Source organism: Nelumbo lutea, chromosome 1 (genome assembly GCF_056320005.1).
Source record: "Nelumbo lutea isolate HS-2025 chromosome 1, American lotus-T2T, whole genome shotgun sequence".
In the NCBI taxonomy this organism is placed as follows: Eukaryota; Viridiplantae; Streptophyta; class Magnoliopsida; order Proteales; family Nelumbonaceae; genus Nelumbo; species Nelumbo lutea.
Genome location: NC_142684.1, coordinates 128,330,555 through 128,350,612, shown reverse-complemented (window position 1 = coordinate 128,350,612; position 20,058 = coordinate 128,330,555). Strand labels below are relative to the sequence as shown.

Sequence of the window (20,058 nt, the reverse complement as noted above, 5' to 3'; positions counted from 1 at the left end):
GCAAACTACACGAACGGACGGTCGCAGATTCACATCGTCGGTATGGGACCCAAGTTCTCCCTTGACCTTACATAATCACACTGTTGGATTTGCACCTTAGATTCAGCCGTTACTGAATCTCTATTGCACACGTAACCACGATGGAACTCTCATCTCAACCGTTAACCAAGCATCTGATGGTTGAGGCTATATGATTCAAATAGACCCCGAAGACACGTAAACACTAAGCACATAGAACCGCCATTCTATATAGTCGATAGTCTACTATACTGCGGGTAAGCGCCTGGGGCGGTGGGGCCCTTCTTGTGGAACACGCAATGCGCATACAGATACAAATAAGAAAAGGATGTTCTGCCACGTGGGAAGAATCGAGTGGTGGACTGTTTGGTTTGAAATCGCTGTCCTACCGTCAAGTCTTCCCTGAATTTCAACTTTCAAAAACCCCAGAGAGCCGTTACGAGTACGACAACCAAATAACCAATCTCCGCGTTGTTACTTGTGTAGTTGTGTATATATGGAAGTGTTGAGTGTGGAACTGTCCACCGAGGTCGGTTAATATTTCCGTCGCTGTTAGTCTGTCACTGTCTCGCCGTTATCTCTCCGTCGCTTAGCTTCGGCTCTGCCGATCTGGCAGCATAAGAGAGCCCAACGAACCAATAACGAAGAACACGAGAAAGCGAAGAAAGAGAGGAGAGAATAAGAAGTACTCAGGTGCCGAGAGCTTCAATGGCCGATTGGGAATTGCAGAGCATCTAGCGATTGAGAAATTGTTAGAGCATGGCGGATTGGAAGAAGAAGGAGGGGCAAACTCTGCTACTCGGCAGGTACGAAGTCGGCAAGCTTCTCGGCCATGGGACCTTCGCGAAGGTCTACCACGCCAGGAACGTCAAGACAGGGGAGAGCGTGGCGATCAAGGTTCTCGACAAGGAGAAGATCCTCAAGGGAGGGTTGATTGCTCACATCAAGCGGGAGATCTCGATCCTGCGCCGCGTCAGGCACCCCAACATCGTGCAGCTGTTCGAGGTCATGGCGACCAAGGCGAAGATCTATTTCGTGATGGAGTACGTCAAAGGAGGGGAGCTGTTCAACAAAGTTGCCAAGGGGAGATTGAAGGAAGAAGTGGCGAGGAAGTATTTCCAGCAGTTGGTCTCCGCCGTCGGGTTCTGTCACGCGAGGGGGGTTTTCCACCGGGACCTCAAGCCGGAAAATCTGTTGTTAGACGAAAGCGGTAACCTCAAGGTCTCCGATTTCGGCCTCAGCGCTGTTTCCGATCAGATCAGACAGGATGGGTTGTTCCACACCTTCTGTGGAACACCGGCCTACGTTGCCCCAGAAGTTCTGGCTCGGAAGGGCTACGATGCGGCCAAGGTGGATATCTGGTCTTGCGGAGTGATTTTGTTTGTTTTGATGGCTGGTTATCTTCCCTTCCATGATCAGAACATCATGGCCATGTACAAGAAGATTTACAAGGGCGAGTTCCGATGCCCTCGCTGGTTCACCCCGGAGCTTATTCAGTTCCTCTCCCGTCTTCTCGACACAAACCCTCTGACCAGAATGCCAATTCCGGAAATCATGGAGAATCGCTGGTTCAAGAAGGGATTCAAGCACATTAGATTCTACATCGAGAACGACCAGTTCTACAACGTCGAGGATGACGACGATGTCGAATCCGAGGCATCGGTATCGGAAACCGAGTCAGAGCCAGAGGTGCAGAGGCAGCCAAAACCCGGATTGCCTAGACCGGCGAGCTTAAACGCATTCGACATCATATCGTTTTCGCAGGGGTTCGACCTCTCCGGTCTGTTCGAAGAGATAGGGGAGGAAACGAGGTTTATATCCGGCGCGCCGGTGTCGAGTATAATATCGAAATTGGAGGAGATTGCCAAGGTGGTTAGCTTCACAGTGAGAAAGAAGGATTGCAGAGTAAGTCTAGAAGGGTCGAAAGAAGGAGTGAAGGGGCCATTGACAATAGCAGCGGAGATATTCGAGTTGACGCCCTCGTTGAGGGTTGTCGAGGTGAAGAAGAAGGGAGGAGACAGAGGAGAGTACGAGGAATTTTGTAACAAAGAACTGAAGCCCGTGTTGCAGAATCTTGTGCTTGATGACTCTCCTAGATTATCATATCTTCCTTCAGATACCGAATAGAGAAACACAGAAAGGGGGAGAAAAAACAAAGCACTGTTTTTCTTCTTCCAATTTACTTTCAGTCATTTTTGTTTTCTTCTTTTTTCCTTTTGTTAGTTTATATTGGTCATTGGGCTCGGGCCGAGCTTTCTCTTCTGTATCATATGTGCTATGGGAATATATAATTTTGTTTCTCTGGTTTCTGCTTTTGTTATGCTTTATGTTTTGTGAGGAGTTGCTAATCTTGCCAGGTGGCAGGCAATACAGGGCTTGTCTTTGGATGACACGGGCAGGGCGCTGAACCCATCTGCATTCTGCAATCATCTGCAATATTGCCATCCAGAGTGTGCACTGGCCTGATGGGGCTTATGCCGGCCAATCTAAAGAAAACTTTGCACAAAAATTAGATTATTTAGGTTTATTGATATGCATTATTATTGTTGAGGATTGATTCTTGATTCCTGACTCCTAATTCTTGGCTTTGGCTTTGGGTAAGTTATTGGTCACATCTCAGTATTGGGGCTTAGTTTTGGTGCATAGAACTACTAATTTTGCCAGGTGGCAATACAGGGCTTGAATATGGATGACATGAGCAGGGCACTGGAACCCATCTGCATTCTGCAACCAACCATCCGCAATATTGCTGTTCAGAGTGCATTGGCATAATGGGCTTATGGTGGGATTACCTAAAGAAAACATTGTGCACAAGTTTAAAAGCGTGATTATTTAGGTCTGTTGATGTGCATATAATATTTGTTATTGTTGGGGGTTGATTCTTGATTCATTATTCCTGATTCTTGGCTTTGAGAAGTTATTGGGTGACATCTCAGTATGGGTTTTGGTTTTGGTGTATATTGGATGGCATGGCTTATATATGCTCTGTGAAGAGCTGCTAATTTTGCTAGGTGGCAATACTGGGCCTGCATATTTATGATATGGGCAGGGCACTGAACCCATCTGCAATATTACTTCTCTGAGGGCATTGACATGATGAGCTTATGGTGGACCCACCCGAAGAAAACTTTGTGCACAAGTTTCAAACTTAATAGCTTAGGTTTGTTGATGTTCATATAATTTTATTATTTTTGTGAGGGTGGATTCGCGATGCCTTATTCCTGATTCGTGGCTTTGGGGATGGCCGATGGGAGACATCTCAGTATGGGACTTGGTTTTGGTGTACCAGGCCCCATCCAGCAGTGACTGATGAAAGTTACTGAGCTGGTGTTGCTTAGGAGAAAAGAGAATCCTCCTTATTCCAGAGTATAAAATAGATTTAAATAAGGGGAAGAAGAGCCTGTCTAATGTCTAGTTGTCTTCAATGATTTTCTGAGTTGGAAAATGTACATAGAGAGTGAAATTAGGTAACAAAGAAACAAATGTGGAAAGCTGTTGACGTTGGAAAATAATGTTACATAATTTTTAATTCCTTCAACATATACTTTTCTATTTACCATTTATTTCCCTTTGTTAAGAGCCTCTTGCCTGCCAAGAAACAACAAATAGAAAGCTTTTGATGTATTGCCCAATTATTGTCCATAAGATGATGATGTTAAAATTATTTTTGAGGAACAAGGGAGGTCAAAGAACTTTTCTCTAAGTTTGCAAATATAGAGGGGTTGTAGTTTTTTCTTTTATTTTAATTTTTTTATAGGCAAAAGAACAAATTCATTAAAGAGGAGAACATAATCAAAATACATTGTCCGAGATCAGAACATCGATTTGAGAACTTTTGACAAATTGGGCCACAGATAAACTAAACACTAAATATATTATCCACATGGGGCCTGATATTGTCCACCAAATATAAACTAGACGAAGGGGGGTTTATCTCTTTTCAGCCTAGAAAGTTGACAGCGATAAGCGGATCAGATTCCTATAATAACGGGATGTTTAGCTGGAGGAAATTATTTTTCGATTCTTTGTGAATTTATCGAATCAGCTGATCCCCCCAACCTGTGTGAAAATTCTATTTGATAAAGACGAATTTTTAAAAATCAGTAGAGAAATATCTCAGTGCTGATTTTCGAATTCACATCTGCGCCCTACAGAGGGCGACAGACAAAGGCCACACATATATCCCAATCGTATATTGGGAATCTCTCTCACTGACAATTTTAAGAGATGTTCCCAATGCATGCTGAGATGCAAATGTGAGGCGTTTGTGGGGCATCACCTGTGGGGTTCAGATGTGATCTCTTAATTTTCATATTTTCATAATTTTGAGTAGGGTTGAGGTTCAAACCCAATTCATTTCAGACCAAATGGTGGCTGAGTTGGTACGTTTCCTCCTAGCTTGAGAGTTGATAGTGTATTGTGTTTAAATACCCCCCCCCCCTCCTCCTCACCCTATTTAAATAAATATATTTTTATGTATATATATACACGTATGTATATATGTATGTATATATATATATATATATGCAATTATACAAATCTTTTAAAAGCATATACACTATACAGCTGTGTGTTTCTATGTATTAATGGAGGTGCCAACTGGCTTGTTAGTATTTAGTAAGATTTCTGACTGGTTATTGCAGATATTTGATATTAAATTCATACCTTCACCTGGGTTGGAGGGTATTCTCATTGGGGACCGACTACCCCAATTGCCTAGCCCTCATGAACGAAATATCTATATATTAAATGTTTATATGCATGCCAGCATTTTTAGTTTAAAGGTAAAATTTTGCTAAAGCATAACTTTATTCTGAAAACATTAAAATTGAATTTACTTCAATCCTTGAATTGAAAAAAAAAAAAAAAAACAGAATATTTGACAGGGGGAAGTAGAGAATTCAGGCCAACCCGGACCCAAAAGGCATAATTTCATTGAAATAATGCTCAGATTCAAGTTTACTTAGAGAAATCAATGATTCTCCAAATGCCTCAAAATCAGTAATTTTTTATAAATCATTTTTTTCAAACAAACATCCACATAATTTCAAATAATGTGAATGTTAATTGGGGCTAGAGATTCTGTATTAAAAGTGATAGGCCAATATATTGTCAGATTTTACAATAGGGGTAAAGTTGGGAATTTATAATTATACAAAAGGACATTAGAGGCCCCAAGGTATGTTCCCAATCTCCCAGCCTCCCCCAGGGGTGAGGGCTCCTTAGGGAAGAGGGGAGAGCATACCTGTTGCTCCCTGAGGTTTGTAATGCCTCCTCAACTCGGCCCACATTGACTACCCACTTCATTAAGGCTGGGGACCATGTGGCCAAGCGTGATTCTGCCATTTAATATGCTCGAGTGCTCGACTGGGGTTGTTATGGTCATAGTCATATTTAGGTTGCCCTAAAAAGACCGCCATGTATCACGATATGATTAGAATGGGAATATTTAGGCTGCACTTGGCATTCCTTATTTTAAAGACTTATCTCTTTTTTGTAATTAAAAACTCAAAGGAGATAAGTGATGCCAAACGCAGTCTTAGTCGTATCATGATATTTTTTAGAGGTATATTCCATATTTAAGCTATGATAACTTGAGGCATCAGTCACCTTTTCCGTTTCTGAATCACATGTTTTCTGTTCAATGCTGCTGCCGACGGAAATCAAAAGTAGGTTTGAATTGATTAACTGATTTTGGCAATGAAGTGGTTGTGATTACTAACTGATAGTGAAGGAGACATGACAATAAATTTGGCGAGTATGTGTATAAGTCATCTGTCTTATCTGATCAATAATAATGCACTATTGTCGTGTATTATGGAAGGTAAAGCCCATGCTGTGTTGAAGTTGCCAGATAACTTAATTCAGACCACAAGTGGATAATGAGAAAACTTGTGTTTCTTTTGTCCACAAAGATGGCCCAAATTCTTGTGGGCATCATTTTATTTTGTCCATTTGAATGTCTTTGTAGTATCATAACATATAAAGTCTAACCATTTTAATTAACCATACAAAATTGTACCTTGCCTCTGCAAAAGTGGAGCAAAAAAGAGCAATATAAGTTCTCAATTCTCAAATATCAGATTGGAATTATTGTTAGTGATAATAGCGACACGTCACTTTCCTCAACTGATGTCATTAAGTCCTAGTGAAACACGTTCTCTGATGTATAATCACTGTTTGAGCCAATTTTGCGAGGTCATCACCTAATGGCAATATTCATTGATGGATCCAGACCTGCCCCTATGCGTCCTCAACCCCTATTCACTTTACATCACTTCGAAAGCAACTACACCACATAACCAACTTGCTGCCTATGGCTCTCTAGTATCAGATGACTAGCTACAAATTTACATCCTCAATCGTTTTCCATTTTCCTTTCTTTACAAACCTTGTATAAGTTTCTTTACATTTTCCTTCCTTTCTTTACTTTTTTCCTTCAAACCAAACATAAACTCAGGAATTACATAATTTTCTTATATGTGAGGAAATGTCATTGGCTGATGACATTCCAACTGAACCCTCATCTGCCTTGGTAGTAAATAAATCAAGTCGCCCACATCAAGTCATGGACCTCATCAGCAAGGCAATGAAGGCTTCTTCAAACGACCTCCACATTATGGCCAATCATCTCAATCGAGTAATACTAGCAACCCAACTTCAGATACCAATAAAAACACACAAGTTCCTGGTGCACGTACACCAAATTCTGGTCCTCGCCCTCAATGTCAGATCTGCAACAAGAAGGGCCACACAGCCATAGACTCCTTTCAACTTATGAACTCATCATATCAAGGGAGACACCCACCAGAGAAACTAATGGCAATGGCAGCAGCTGCACGTAGTGATGTCCTAGATGACTCCACCTGGTACTCCGATACTAGAGCATCTCACCACATTACATCTGACTTGGGTAATATTTCTCGCTACTCCTATTATTCAGGTAATGACACCATTGAAGTGGGAAATGGTCATGGTTTGAGCATAAAGAATGTGGGTTCTTCCATCCTTCAATCCTCCATCTCCACATTTCATTTAAACAACATATTACATTGTCCTAAAGCTTCTACTAATCTTTTATCAGTTCTCAATTTTGTAAGGATAATAACTGCTACTTCACATTTGATGATTCTGGTTTTGTTGTGAAGGACAAGGCAACGGAGGAGACTCTACACCACAAAGTGATTGGAAATGGCCTCTATCCCTTCAAACCTTCATCAACTTCTTGCACCAATAATTCCTTTAATGTTCGTTCAGCTTTCTGGAAATATTTGGCACCATCGTTTGGGTCATCACCCGTCTCGCAACATTCAATGTTCAATTTTCACTTCCATTTCACGCATGCATAAACCAGTTTCTAATGCCTGTTCTGCTTGTCAACTTGGAAAAAGTAGTAAACTTCCTTTCATTTTTTCATGCTCTAAGTCAAGTAAACAATTGGAAATTATTCATTGTGACATTTGGGGACCATCCTCATATTATCAATCTTTCAGTTTCGCTATTATGTGCTATTTGTCGATGACTTTACTAAATATTCATGGTTATTTCCACTTAAATTGAAGTCTGATTTCTATCAAGTTTTTCATTCATTCAAGTCCACTGTTGAAAACTTATTTGACACCAAAATTAAAATATTTCCAAGTGATAGCAGTAGTGAATTCAGTAGTATACCTTTTAAAACATTTCTTGCAACTAATGGCATCTTCCACCAATTTTCTTGTCCACACACACTTGAACAAAATGGGATTGTGGAACGTAAACATCGCCACCTGGTGGAAACCAGTCTCACCCTCCTCGCTCATGCCTCAATGCCACTCCTTAAAGCACATACTCTCTCTTCCTTTGAACGATTGTTTGGCATCTCCCTCGACTATGGATACTTATGGTCATTTGGGTGCTTATGTTATCCTTGGCTCCGTCCATATAATTGCAACAAGCTCCAATTTCGCTCCTCAAAGTACTGCTTTTTTGGGTTACAACCAACATCACAGGGCATATCGGCGTATGGACCTCTCTATAGGGCGGGTTTATGTGAACCGTCATGTTGTCTTTGACAAACAACAATTTCCTTTCTCCTCCCACTCCTCTTCTTCGCCTCTCGGTCCCCGTCCTTTGTGGAGTTTGTAAATGCCCCTCTCTCTGCTTGATTTCCATCTTTTCAAGGACCCATTGATACCATTTACACATTCACGCCAACTTCTAGGCCAGTTTCAATCGTGTCGCAGGCTACAACACCTCCATCACCACCTTCTTATCCATCTCATAGTCAGCCCTTGGCCAGTTCCACTGAACCACCTGAACCATTTCCCCATCCCTACCTCCCACTTCTCATACTCACCCCATGAAAACACGTTCCCAATCTAGGATTTTCAAACCAAAAGCCTATTCCACTAGGTATCCCATCCCTATAGCCCTCACTGCTACCTATCCATGTGAACCAACTTGTTTTGCTCAAGCCTCCAAATCTATTGAATGGCGTCATGCCATGGATAAGGAATTTATGTCATTGCAACACCAAGGCACATGAGTCTTAGTACCCCACCAACAATACATGAATGCGGTTGATTATAAATGGGTTTAACCCTGATGGCTCCATTAATCGCTATAAAGTACGTCTCATTGCCAAAGGCTTTTTGCAACAACCCAGCATTGACTTTATTGAGATGTTCAACCCAGCTGTCAAGCATACTACCATCAAAGTTATTTTATCTCTAGCTCTCACCAACAACTGAGCACTTCATCAGTTGGATGTGGAGTGCTTTTCTCCATGGTTAACTCTGTGAGGATGTGTTTATGTCTCAACCTCCGGGTTAATTTGATCATTCTCGCCCTTACCACGTGTGCAAAATGGTTAAGTCCATATATGGTTTATAACAAGCTCGTTCTGCGTGCGTGGTATGACAGATTTGCCTCTACATTAGTTGATTTGGGTTTCTCTGTTTCCACATCAGATCCCTCTCTTTTTATTTATCATCATCGTGGCTGTGTTATCTTGGTATTTCTGTACGTTGATGATATTATAATTACCGGCACCAACTCTTCCTTCATTGCTGATCTTGGTAAGACATTCAACATTAAGGATCTTGGCCCATTATCCTAGTTCTTGGGCATTCACATCCATCGAAATGCTATTGGTTCGTTCCTATCAAAATCGAAATATATTTTGGATTTGTTGAATAAATCTGACATGGTAGGCTGCAAACCAATTTCCACTCTAGTATCTCTTGCTAAAGTTGACTTCAGCTCTTCTCCAACACTACAAGATGCTTCTCTCTACTTCAGTATTGTAGGGGCCCTCCAATACATCATGCTGACAAGGCCAAACATTGCCTTTTGTGTTAATCAAGCCTGTCAACATTTACAGAAGCTCATCTTAATTTTGTCAAGTGCATCCTCCCGTCTTCATTTGCGCCCAGACCCCTTTCAACTTACTGCTTATTGTGATGCCGATTGGACTGGCTTCCCAGTGGACAGACGTTCTACTAACGGCTATTACAATTTTCTGGGTCACAATCCCATTGTTTGGAGTGATAAAAAGCATCCCATCGTTGCTCGGCCCTCAACTAAAGCGGAGTACGGTTGCTTGGATCATACTGCTGCTGAGATCATCTGGATTTGTTCCCTATTCAAATAGCTCAAAGTGCCGATTCTTTCGGCTCCTGTCATCTGATGTGACAATGTCTCTGCCATAGCTCTTACTTTCAACCCGGTTTTTTACATTCGCACAAAGCGCATTGACCACTTTCTCCAGGAGCTAGTTACTCGCAAATTCTTGGATATTCGATTTATCTCTTCTGTTGATCAGCCAACAGACTTGTTCATCAAAGGACTTTCCTTTATCCTCTCCCCCGTCCAGCTTGCGGGGTCCTGTTAGTGATAATAGTGGCATGTCACATTCCTCAAATGATGTCATTAAGTCCTAGCGAGACACGTTCTTTGTTGTACATCTCTTGTTAAACAACTGTAGATAATAGTTATCATAACAAATTACTTGTGACTATAAAAAATCCTCTATATATATTACAACTTGGATCAACCCTAGAACTCACAGGTGATCTTTTCCTCTTTCCTGAATTGGTTCCACTAACATTTTTAAGTATCTCATAAATTCTCTGTAAGATTTTGCTTTCCCATAATATAAAGTTGAGCTCATGATAATCAAAAACACTTGATTTTATATTTATTGATATAGATATAAAACTATAATGGCTGCCATGATTGATTTATTTCTTACTTATCTATGGAAAAGAAATATTTATTTCCCATAATATAAAATATACTCGAAACTAAATCAGATTCAGTCAGTGCAAAACCCGTTTGAACAGTCATTATTGACTTGCATTGAGAATATCTCTCCATTAAATAAAACACAAAAATACGGAGATATTCCCGATGCAATACTGTAAAAGTTGTTCAAACGGGTCTTGCACTAACTAAATCCGATCTCGCTTCAAATACCACCATCCTCTACAAGAAAAATGATCTAAGCCGTTGGCACGGGTCCTGAAGACCGCTGCTATAGAGAGAGAAATTAAAATAAAACTTGTGTGGCGGTCTTTAGCTGGCACGTCGGATTTTACGATTGAACCGGATTTGAGCCAGTCTAAATAACTCTCGAGATCTAAAATCCAAAAGCTCTGTGGATCCCGCATTTTCTTACTTCCCGTGTTCAAAAAAATCCGTGTTGCATAGTTTTGACGAAGAAGGGAAAGATCAATTTCTCAAACTCTCACTATCTCTCTCTCCCTATCTCTGAAAATCTTCTTCTCAATAGTTGCTCTATTTCCCTCTTAAAATCTTCTTCTTCTTCGTCGTCGTCGTGGTTGATTCATTTGTGTTTTCTCCCATTTTAGGGCATAAATCGGACATAGGTACCTGTGGTTTCAAACTCACATTTCAAAGCTGAATCATTCTCATTGAATGACCAGAGTCATTTGAGAAAAAGGATGTGTGTGAAATCCAGTTCTGAGATACTCTTGATTTTCAACCTATTTACCCCTTGGACAAGAGAGTTATTTCTCTGATTACATCACAGTAACATACCTTTGGGTTTTCCAAGTTGCTGCAACGTAGCTGGTTTGGCTGTTAAAAGGTAAGCTCCTAATTCAAATTTAAATGTATGACCCTCTTTGTTGGCTTGACAATATAGCTTGAACATTACGGCTTCTGTGAGAAAAATCTTGGTTAAGAATCAATTTTGTTAACATCCTATTTTAATCCATTTTAGTATGCAGTTGTTGGCTTAATCTTTCATGTCTATTTTGATCAGTGTAAGCCTTAAGTTAACAATATGAATGGATTATTTTTGTATCTCCTACTTTGGAATTTGGGTTTGCATTGGATTAACTCTTGTTTAATACTCGGTTCCACTCATCATTTTCGACAATATGACTTGCATGCTAGGGATTCCATGGACTTACTGGAACTGGATGTTGTTGAATTCTGATTGCTTGTTATGTTGAACATTGGTTATTGTGCTCGGGGATTTAGGTTGGTTTTACTTTTTTTCCTTTTTTTGTTCAATTATCTATTCAGGTAAAAGTTTTTTTTGAGTTTTTGATTGGAATAAATTGTTGTTGACCCCCAGCTTCTATACTCGCACTGAACCTCAACCCTTGGTCTAACTCCATCTTATGCATCTTAAGATCCATACAATAGTTGGGGTTTAGGTATCAAACTATGACTTATATTTTGATTCCAAAAGTGGGTGGGAGGATTTCCTGCAATTACAACCTTAGATTAGTGTTTGAATTTTTAATCTTGAGTAGTGATTTCAAAAATAATGATAGTGGTAAATTCCTTAACTTTGTGTTTGCAATGCAGGGTAGGACTTTTCCCCTATGATGTCAGTTTTAGAAACAAGTAGGCCTCCCCACTACATACAAACAGGGCAGCCTATTCTATGATTAGGGTAGTTCCAGTTGGTTAGCACCTTTCTTAGCTTCTTCACCCAAACAAGCCAATCAGCTCTCAATATTTGGTATAGATTGATACTAGGCTTGTGAGTTTGTCTGGAATATGAATTAAGGATTCACAATTTTTTTACACATCCATTTTTGGCACTTGGTTATGATTTAAAGCAAGAATTGACAAGTGTTTTGAGAGAAGCTTTGTAAAATGAAAATCTATTGGCTTCCCAAATCAGATGTGAGCTTTGGTTCTAGGATGATGACAAATCATGTTGTTCCTATCCCCATTTCAGATCTAGAGCCAAGGTTTGCAAATGAATTTTGAACTCATGGCCCTTTAGTCTTTAGTTGTTGCAGTCTCTCCTAAATCAAGTTAAACAGTGCATTCAAATAAATTACAGTTATTGCTTTACTAACTCTTCCAATGAGATCTCAGTTGTATCTAGAAGATGCACGCCTATTTAAGATGAAAATGCTCAGATCTGGTTAGGTCAATGGTAGTCTCAGCCCACCTCCCTTTGAGTTCTGCTTGATGTGAATAAAGTGGTGACAGCCTTGGTCTGTCCTGTTTTGGGTTTACATAGGCCTGAATAAGCTAATCTCAGTCCTAGGTTGTATTTTTTCCTTAACCTGGTATAATCTTCAGTCTATTACTTTTGGGTGAATTTAAACATGGATAGATTTGTGACCACTTCAGTTTTCTGTTTGATCATATCTGGTTGATCTTGTACTACTTTCAGTTAACCACTCTTAGTTTCACATGAATAAACCTAGCTTTCTTAGGCATGAATTTCTTTAGCTCTAGTATGTCTTTTCTGGGTTATTTAGGACCTTAGGTATAAACAACTCCCTATTGGTGAATTTCCATAAATGAATAAGAATAATTAAGATCATAGTTTGTTGCTATAATCGTAAAGAAAATTTTATTTGATCAGAATTCGGTGGTTCAAGAGATGGGAAATGTTAGAAAATCTTGCTTTGCTTAAGTAAGAACATGGCATGTTTAGCAAGCTTTGACCAGGCAAGTTTTATCTTTTAACTACAATTAGAGAGTTCAATTTTACTGTCATGTACAAGATAATGTGTCAGTTTAGTATATTTGTAGGTTCTAGCACTTGCCACCTGTTTGGTAGAAGCTCAGAAATTTGATTCAAAGGTTAGTTATTTGCAATAGTTTATGTTAATATTCATAAGTATCTTAGAATGTTTCCTAAGCCCAAAACTGAGTTAAAACAGTAGAAACTTTAAAATGCTTTGATCACTTCTTTCCTAATTGCATATTAACATGCTTTCATCACACCATCATGTTTATATGTTTAATTTCCTTAAATGGGGTTGTGAACATGAGCCAACTGCCATCTCAGATGGTCTTAACAAAACTATGAAGCCCAAATTTATACTTGATAGGCATGACATACCCCTTAACAACATTGAAACTGTCAACTATTGTGTGCATCATCTATGTGAACTTTTTGTATGAAAAAGCCTTTGGAATATGACTGTGCAATGCTTGGACTTGTCTTTTTAATAGAGGAAAACTTTATGGTACTCTTGGATTCATTGCCCTACAGACCTGGTGGGAGCCATGAAAAGACACACTATGGGACAAAGTTGGATATGTATTTTCATGGGTTCCCCCTTTATCTTTAGGGGTAGAAATACAATAGTTTCGTAAAGTTGCTTATTAGTATTTTCTTTGTAATATATTATACAGGCGCCTTGTTATGTCACCATTTTTGTAGCCTGATGCTATAAGGTGTCGCTTTAGAGTACTAGAATACATAATTTGACAATAAAATATTGAATTTGAAGAATCTAAGTTGGAGTGGTCAGTGATACTTGAATGTTTTGTTGCAGTGGGCCAGGGCTCTGTGTTGTTTTGGTTTGCTTCTGGGCCCTTTGTTCAGTGGGTCCTTGAATGTTTTGTGAGATGATTCCATAGTGATTTCTTCTATTTGGCTTTTTTGTTTTCTTTATTTTTGGTCTTAGGTTTGAGCCTATTTGGGATGCTAAATGATCCTATAGTTGGCTTTTGGATCAGTATATTTATTTTTTTATATCATTTTCTTGAATATAATTTATATGTTACCTTTTTCAAAAAAAAAAGAAGAAGAAAAAACTTCTTAGGTTGTTTTTGTTATTATACGTCTAACTATTTCAAGGACATATTAGAGGTAGAATGCATTTACCTGATTCTCCTAGGTGTATTGGAATAAGGTTACTAGTTTATGAACTCTTGAAAATGATTATGTTTCTTGGATGAATTAACCGGCTCTGATTTCCTTTTTCTGGTTCTTGTTAATTGCGTGAGTTAACTAGTTCTGAATTTTATTAAGGAAACAATGAAAATTGGAGTACAAAAATAAATATATGTGATCATCTATCCCTTGAATAATACACAAAATAAGAGCTAACCTCTTTGTTGCTCATCCCATTATCATTTGAACCCATTCCCATAAAATACTTCGTAACCCAATAAACATGATCCCCAATATAGGTTATGTATGTTTTACCCTCATTAAACAGGCAATAAGGACTTTGTAGACCTTAATACCCAAGTAAATGAAGCATGTGGACTAGTCAATGATTCTGCTTATTTGATGGCAAGGTTGTCATGTGAGTTTCCCTCCACCTCAAGGTTTGAGTTGCCTAATGAACATGCACATCTTTTTCTTTAATGAACCATCTCCATCTTGAACTTTCATGAAGAACTGGTAACTATGCTTGAGAGAAGTCATTATCCCTTATAGGACTTTAATACACTGCTGATATATGCTTTAGTGATTTCTAGAGACTCGTCCAATCCCATTACTTTGGATTATTGAAACAACAGCCATCATAATTCAACATGATGTGGTGATGTTGGACCCATTCCTAGTTTATTTACAATTGCTTACTTTCAGCATACTAGATGCTTATCTTCAAGGACTACCCCAATCCAAATTGATCAAAATAAAAAAGGACTACCCCAATCCAATGTGTTGAATCCTCAATCCTAACCCTAACTAAACTTTAACCTATGGTTTTCAATCCTAACCTAGCACAATTACCGTATTGGGTTTGTTAATATGGGTTTAGGTTTTAATTTTACCTACAAAATTTCCATGTACATTCTTGTTATTTTTTGGTTGAAAATTTAGATATGCATTATAGGAATTATTTTTTTCCTTAAATATCAATCATGACTACCTCCCTCAATATCCTATTTTTGTACATTTTTTATTGATATCCCATTTACTTTACATTCTCTAACAATTTATATATTATGATTTGCAAGTTCAACCATTATGTTAAGTGGATTTGCATTGGACGATGTGTTCCATTATTTGAGAAATTGATTTTTGTTAATGTCCTTGTACTTTTTATATGTCAACTGGTTATTGTATTTAAACAATTTCTTTTGGACATTGTAATATTTAATAATTAATTTGATAGATTTTGTTTTAAATTGCATTTTTATTTAAATTGTTTTTATGTATCAATTGTCATGACATTTGTATTAAAGTGATGAATTTTAGAATTAAAGTGTAGGTGCAAAAAAGAATGTTGGAATTAACCTGGTATAAAAATAATAAAAAAAGACCTAGCAAATCTGGCAGTCATGCAACTGCTGGCTTAACCATAAACAAGACCTAAGGCGGTGGTCATATAAGATCTAAGCCGGCGGTTCGGACCACCACTTAAAAGCGCAAGTAATGTTTTGACAGACCTAAGATGGCTGTCATGTAAGATCTAAGCCAACAGTTCAGACCACCACTTAAAAGCGCAAATAATGTTTTGACTAACCTAAGGTGGCGGTCATGTAAGATCTAAGCCGGTGGTTCAGACCGCCACCTAACAATGGGACCAACATTTTGATAAACTTAAGTCGGCAGTTCTGAGAAATCACCGCTTTAGAGATTGTTGAACCGCCTCAGACCGGTCATCAAAGGCAGTGGTCTTTGTAATCTAAGCCGGCGGTCTTTATCTAAGCCAGCAACGGCTTAGGGGGTGGACTAATGATCTAAGGTGGCAGTCTAAAGGCCTAAGCCGGTGGTTATGCAACCGTTGCCTTAGACTGTTTTTCTTGTAGTGATCATCGTCCAAACCTTATCCCAACTATATGAGGTAAGCTACATCTTACATCCTATTTCCTGTTTCACCATTCCATTCCGCTAAATGCCATATCCATTGTTAAATTATGATGCACTTAAATCCTTTCTTAATACTTCAATCAGTGCCCTTTTTTATTTAAATCATCACTTCTTATAAGTGTTGTCTATGGTCTTCTACGGATGTGATGAAACCATTTTAGTCTTTCTTTCATTTTATCACCAATTGCAATTGCTCCTCAGTTTCTTCTAATGACTTAAATTTTGACCATATTCTATTCATCGACCTCAGCATTCGCATATGCTATACTCTTTAATTTGTGGACATGTTTTTTGCTGACTACCCAACACTCTGCAGCATAGTTAGCCTTACAACTTCAAATGCACAAAGCCTAAACAATTCTCCAAGTACAGAAAACAAAGAAGAGTGAAGGAGAAAATCCTCTAGGATTTCCACACCAAAGAGGAGAAGCTGAAAGAACCAACGAACTCATTCTAGGATGTAACCAAGGAAAAAAGAAAAGAAAATAAAAACTTATCATGGAATTTGGACTAAATTTCTTCACTTCCCATTAAATTCAATGTGTGCGACTTAGGTTGAAGCTCTTTGTTAGTGTCAAGTATGTAGGGGTATTTCTGTTTTTGTGCTTATGATTATGTGCTGATGTATAAGTTTATGTTAGATCTAATGTCCCTAATAGGGGCACATGTGACTTTTTCATAATATTTTAGTAATATAAAACAGATCTGGCCGAATGGAAGGATTGACTTTTCTCTCATTAGAACCAGACTTTTCCTCCTTATCTTCTCTTCTACTCTTCTTTCTTTCTTTCTCTCTTTCTCTCTTCTCTCTTTTCCTTGACTGTTATTAGTCTAACAGGCAGGCCGATCTCTAATACTCTTCAATGGCAAGAGTTCTCTGTGGAGCTGTTGTATGTGTCCTGGTTGTCGATATTTGGCCATGCTGAGGAGAGTAGCCCTATTATTATCTTCTACTATCCTGAACAAGAGGAATGCTATTAGTTATATACCAAAAGGCCTTGACCAAATTAATAACACTTTTTTCTTCACTTGTCTTCTATTAGATATATACTGTGTGAAAATGATAATTAGTGGCATAAAATGATCGAGAAAGTACGGATGGGACCAATGTAGATTTCAGAATTTCACTGTAGAACTATAAACATTCAAAATGTCAAAAAATCTCATTCTATACATCAATGTCCGCCCGTGAATTAATATCAATTTCGAGCTGACATTCACCCCTAAATTAATATCAATTCTGACCTGGGCTGAACCGTCATTCTCCTATGGATAGTGTGGTTCAGATAAGCTAATATGGCATTATTATTTGAGCAGTTCAATCCGAAATCCCAAGTCAAGAAGGGTGGCTCTTCTTAATTGGTTGTAGTGTTTATTAATTCAAGTGCTCAGATTAGAGGGGCGGGCTTTACCGTCATTGGTCGGTGTCAAATTTGAAAGTTAGAAACTTTTACCTATGTCATATTGGACAAAGTTTGGTTTAGGAATTGGATTTAGTATAAACTGTAGCGATAAGACTTGAGCTACCAATAGGTCTGTGTTGTCCTTGAAAAAGAGATGCGTGGGGCCAAGATTTAAATACAGAAACTTGTGATTTTATAATTGATTCTTATACACAGTTCACATGCACATGGGTATTTGCCATTGAAGAGAGAGAGAATGGTTGGTCTGACTGATTGACATGACTTCAGATCAGGAAACTCACAAAAGATTGGTCTTATTTAATTATGACTTCAACTTTGTCCATTGTTTATTGCATCATGTGCCTACGTTTGTACTCGCTGCAAATGCCACTTTCCCTCACGTTTTCTCAGAAGGCACTCAGACTCAACGTTGTGACTTGTGAGAATCCTTGCGTCTCATGGAGCCTAAAGCCTCTTTTGAATATCTCCACCCGTCAATCCATGTGAAAGGAAATCCCCGTCGCTGTAGGAGATCAAATTAGCCCCTCACAAGATTGTCCACCACCTTCCACGAAAGTCCCTTTTCAATGGGGTGATGGGTGCAGGGAGACCTTACTCGATCACCTGGAACGCTTGTATGTTCAATGTTCACAAAGGATTTACTTAATTTGCATTGGTGTAAAAGTATGGGAATGCAAATGATTATGATTTATTTTTCTCTCAGATTTTGCTTATTTTGTTTTTTTAATAAACATTGTTCATGAAGTAAAATAAAATCTGAAGCAGAACAAAGTAAAACCCAAAGTAAAAATGGACCGGAATTTGCATTTTACTTATTTGCTTTAATTTGTATTGTAGTGCATTCGTACTAGTGCAAATGATATTGCAACACAGACAAACCGAGGAAAATAATGTGAAGGACGTACACTGTAAGGTGGAATGCAGTCTATTTGTCCCAAAGTTTTAACTGAGAAATATGGACTGGTTCAATGTAGATTTCTGATTTCCACTGCAAAATTATAAATATTCAAAAGGTCAAAAATCTACACTTGTGCACCCATATTCAACCCTGAATTGACATCAATTCCGAGTTGGCACCTACCCAAAATGTACTTTTAACCTACAAATTCTGACCTGGGCTGAACCCTCATTCTCCCAAGTTTTAATAGAATTTAGAAAGAAGAGAATTTCAATTATTTTTTTGATGTAATGTGACATATTTGGTAATCCATAAAAAATTATTATTTTAAAGATATTATGGATGCCCACCTTTCTAAATATTTAAATGACTGATAGGAATGGTAAGGCCTACATCATGAGGAAAATGAAAGGGAAATTTTTTTAGGCTCTGATGGGAAAGATTATAAATATAATTTTGTACAATATAAATACAAACAAAATAAATACAAATATGTGCAGTGCAAATATATGAAAAATAATGCAAAATATAAGGTTTTGCACTCTACGTATTTGTATTTGTATTTGTATTCCTTCCAAACTGAACTTTTATTTCATTTTAGGAAGAGTACAAATTCAAATATGTACAATTCAAAACCTTGTATTTTGTATTGTAAACCTTATATTTGCATTGTATACTTTTCCTAAACAGAGCCTTAAGGCTTGGTTGGTTTGTAGTGCAAATTCCTTTTGCACTGGTTGCTCAGTTTGGAAAGAATATAAATACAAACATGTAGAATGTAAATATAAGGATTTGCATCGTACATATTTGCATTTGTACTCTTCCCAAACTGAGCCAGTTTAAATCATGAGAGCGCAAATAGGCTAGTGTAAATACTTCAACCCTAGCCTAAGGCCAGCCCAATCACATATATTTAAAATATACATAATGTTTATATATATATATATATATTATTTTATATTACATATTTTACATGTCATATTATAATATGGCAATTATAATATATATTATATAATGTATAAAATAAACTTATATGCATATTATATGCCATTTAATATAAAATATTACATATATGTAATATTTTATATATGTATGTGTGCATAAATATATAAATAAATAAATAAGTATATATATATATATATATATATATATATATATATATATAGTCCAGTCCAATCCAATCCAAGTAGGCCTAGGTAGGGGTGTCAATTGGACTGGATTTAGTTCAATCCAATCCAGTCCAATGTGAGTCCATTATAAATAGACCATGTCCAATCCAATCCAATGAATATTTTGGACCGGTTCAATTCAATGTCTGAACCACCCAATCTATTCAAATTCATTTTAATTTAGATTGGTTTCAACCCAAATCTGGTCCATTGACACCTATATTCTTATCTTGTATCAATGGACTAGATATTGACTTAATCCAACCCAATTAGATATAAATTTATTACAAATGGACTAGGTCCAATCCAATCTAATAAATAATTTGGACAGATTGGTCCAATCCAATATGTCTTGCTAGTCCATCCAATCCATCCAAATTGAATTTGGACTGGACAGGGTCCAGTCCAAAACCAGTCCATTGACACCCTTAGGCCCAGGGCTTATATTTTAGGCTTGGAACTCAAGTTGGGCTGGGCCTAGGCTATAACAATTATCATAGGTGCAAA

General features: G+C 38.0%; 1 protein-coding gene and 1 long non-coding RNA gene across 2 annotated transcripts; both read left to right on the top strand.

Annotated features, from left to right (window-relative positions):
• The first annotated feature begins 544 nt into the window (after positions 1-544).
• On the top strand, positions 545-2,325 carry LOC148877481 (CBL-interacting serine/threonine-protein kinase 12-like). The gene has a single exon (XM_088941810.1). It carries the CDS (start codon positions 778-780, stop codon positions 2,143-2,145), a length of 1,368 nt encoding a protein of 455 aa, XP_088797936.1. The 5' UTR covers positions 545-777; the 3' UTR covers positions 2,146-2,325.
• Positions 2,326-10,395: 8,070 nt separating this feature from the next.
• LOC148877480 (uncharacterized) lies at positions 10,396-15,375 on the top strand. Its single transcript, XR_016095062.1, has 2 exons — positions 10,396-11,110; positions 12,863-15,375. It is a non-coding gene; the product is annotated as an uncharacterized LOC148877480 (long non-coding RNA).
• The last annotated feature ends 4,683 nt before the right edge of the window (positions 15,376-20,058 follow it).

Bases quoted from the DNA above. Each gene is read 5' to 3' on its own strand.
- LOC148877481 (XM_088941810.1), top strand. From the start codon at position 778: ATGGCGGATTGGAAGAAGAAGGAGGGGCAAACTCTGCTACTCGGCAGG.